The 1240-nt window shown below is 28.3% G+C and overlaps 1 protein-coding gene across 1 annotated transcript; it reads left to right on the plus strand.

The window, feature by feature from the left end:
• Positions 1 to 427: 427 nt before the first annotated feature.
• On the plus strand, positions 428 to 1240 carry EIN_200630 (hypothetical protein; the record flags this gene model as incomplete). Its single annotated transcript, XM_004182933.1, has 1 exon — positions 428 to 1240. One exon carries the CDS (start codon positions 428 to 430, stop codon positions 1238 to 1240), a length of 813 nt encoding a protein of 270 aa, XP_004182981.1.

The following is a 1240-nucleotide window of genomic DNA, read 5'->3' on the forward strand; positions in this document are numbered from 1 at the left end:
CCTCACTTACCCTTCTGTAATAATAAGATATAAACTCATCACAAAAACACAATTGTCATATTATAAATTAAAATATAAAAATAAGGTTGTTTTTTGTTTAATAATTATGTAAATAATTGCAATGAGTCCTTAATAAAACATTTTAAAACTGTAACATCACTTAATTATTCATATTAGTTCAAATATCATTTATCTATTTATATTTTTTTAAACAATGAGTCCATACAACTTATTTAAATTACAAACTCAATTAAACCTAACACAAATAATTTTATTTTTAAATAAAAATAATTTTATTTTTATAAAAAAATGAATTAATATGTTTAAAATATTACCCCACCAATAAATAAATAAACATCAATAAAGAAAAGCGAAAATAATTTTTTTCATATAAATATGTCAAAAAAAAACTCGAATACATTAAAAAATGCATCGCGAAAATCTTGAAGAACGAGTACAAAATTGTTTTGTGGGAACTTATATGCGAACGGCTTATTATGGTAATGCTGCAAGTCGAATAGTCAGTGTTTTTAACAGCTTTATCGAGTCTGCTCTTAAAGATGTACCGAGTGATTTGTTCGATCACAGCACTGAAGGTGTTGAATCTCTTTTTGAATTAGGCAACAAGCTTCGTTCAAAGACAATTGATTTAAGCACAAATGATAGTTCAACCTCAAGCAAAAAAGACGTAAAAGAGTGTATTAAGGATCAAGCTAACGCACTAAATTGGTTCAATACTCAACAAAAAGTCGAAAAAGTCGAAAAGTCGAAAGATGAAAATATGTTGTGGGAAAAACTTAAAGAAGAACTCAAAAAAGAAATATTGCAGTTGGTTGACGAAAAAGTCAAAGTCGAAGTTTCGAAACTTGACGAAAAAATTGAGAAAATTGAAAAACATGTAAAAATTGAAAAAGTCGAAAAAGTCGAAGAAAATTTGGACTCAAAAGTTGAGACAGTCGAAAATAAAGAAAATGAAATTTTAGAAATGAAAGATGGGAATGTACCCAAAATTCCAATAGATCCAATTTTATTAGAGAAGGCTAAGCAAACTAACACTGTCGAAATAAACTCAAAAATAGAATTGGATACTGAGAATGATGACACTACAAATGAAAATGTCGGGACATCAAACAAATCTAATGCCATGTTACCCTGTGGAACGCCGACAATTGAAAATCCATTTCTACACGTAGTAAAAAGCGCAAAATACGTCAACGGGGAACTCGTAGTTGAAAAATAA

This window comes from Entamoeba invadens (genome assembly GCF_000330505.1).
Source record: "Entamoeba invadens IP1 unplaced genomic scaffold scaff_1105074724763, whole genome shotgun sequence".
Classification (NCBI taxonomy): domain Eukaryota; phylum Evosea; order Mastigamoebida; family Endamoebidae; genus Entamoeba; species Entamoeba invadens.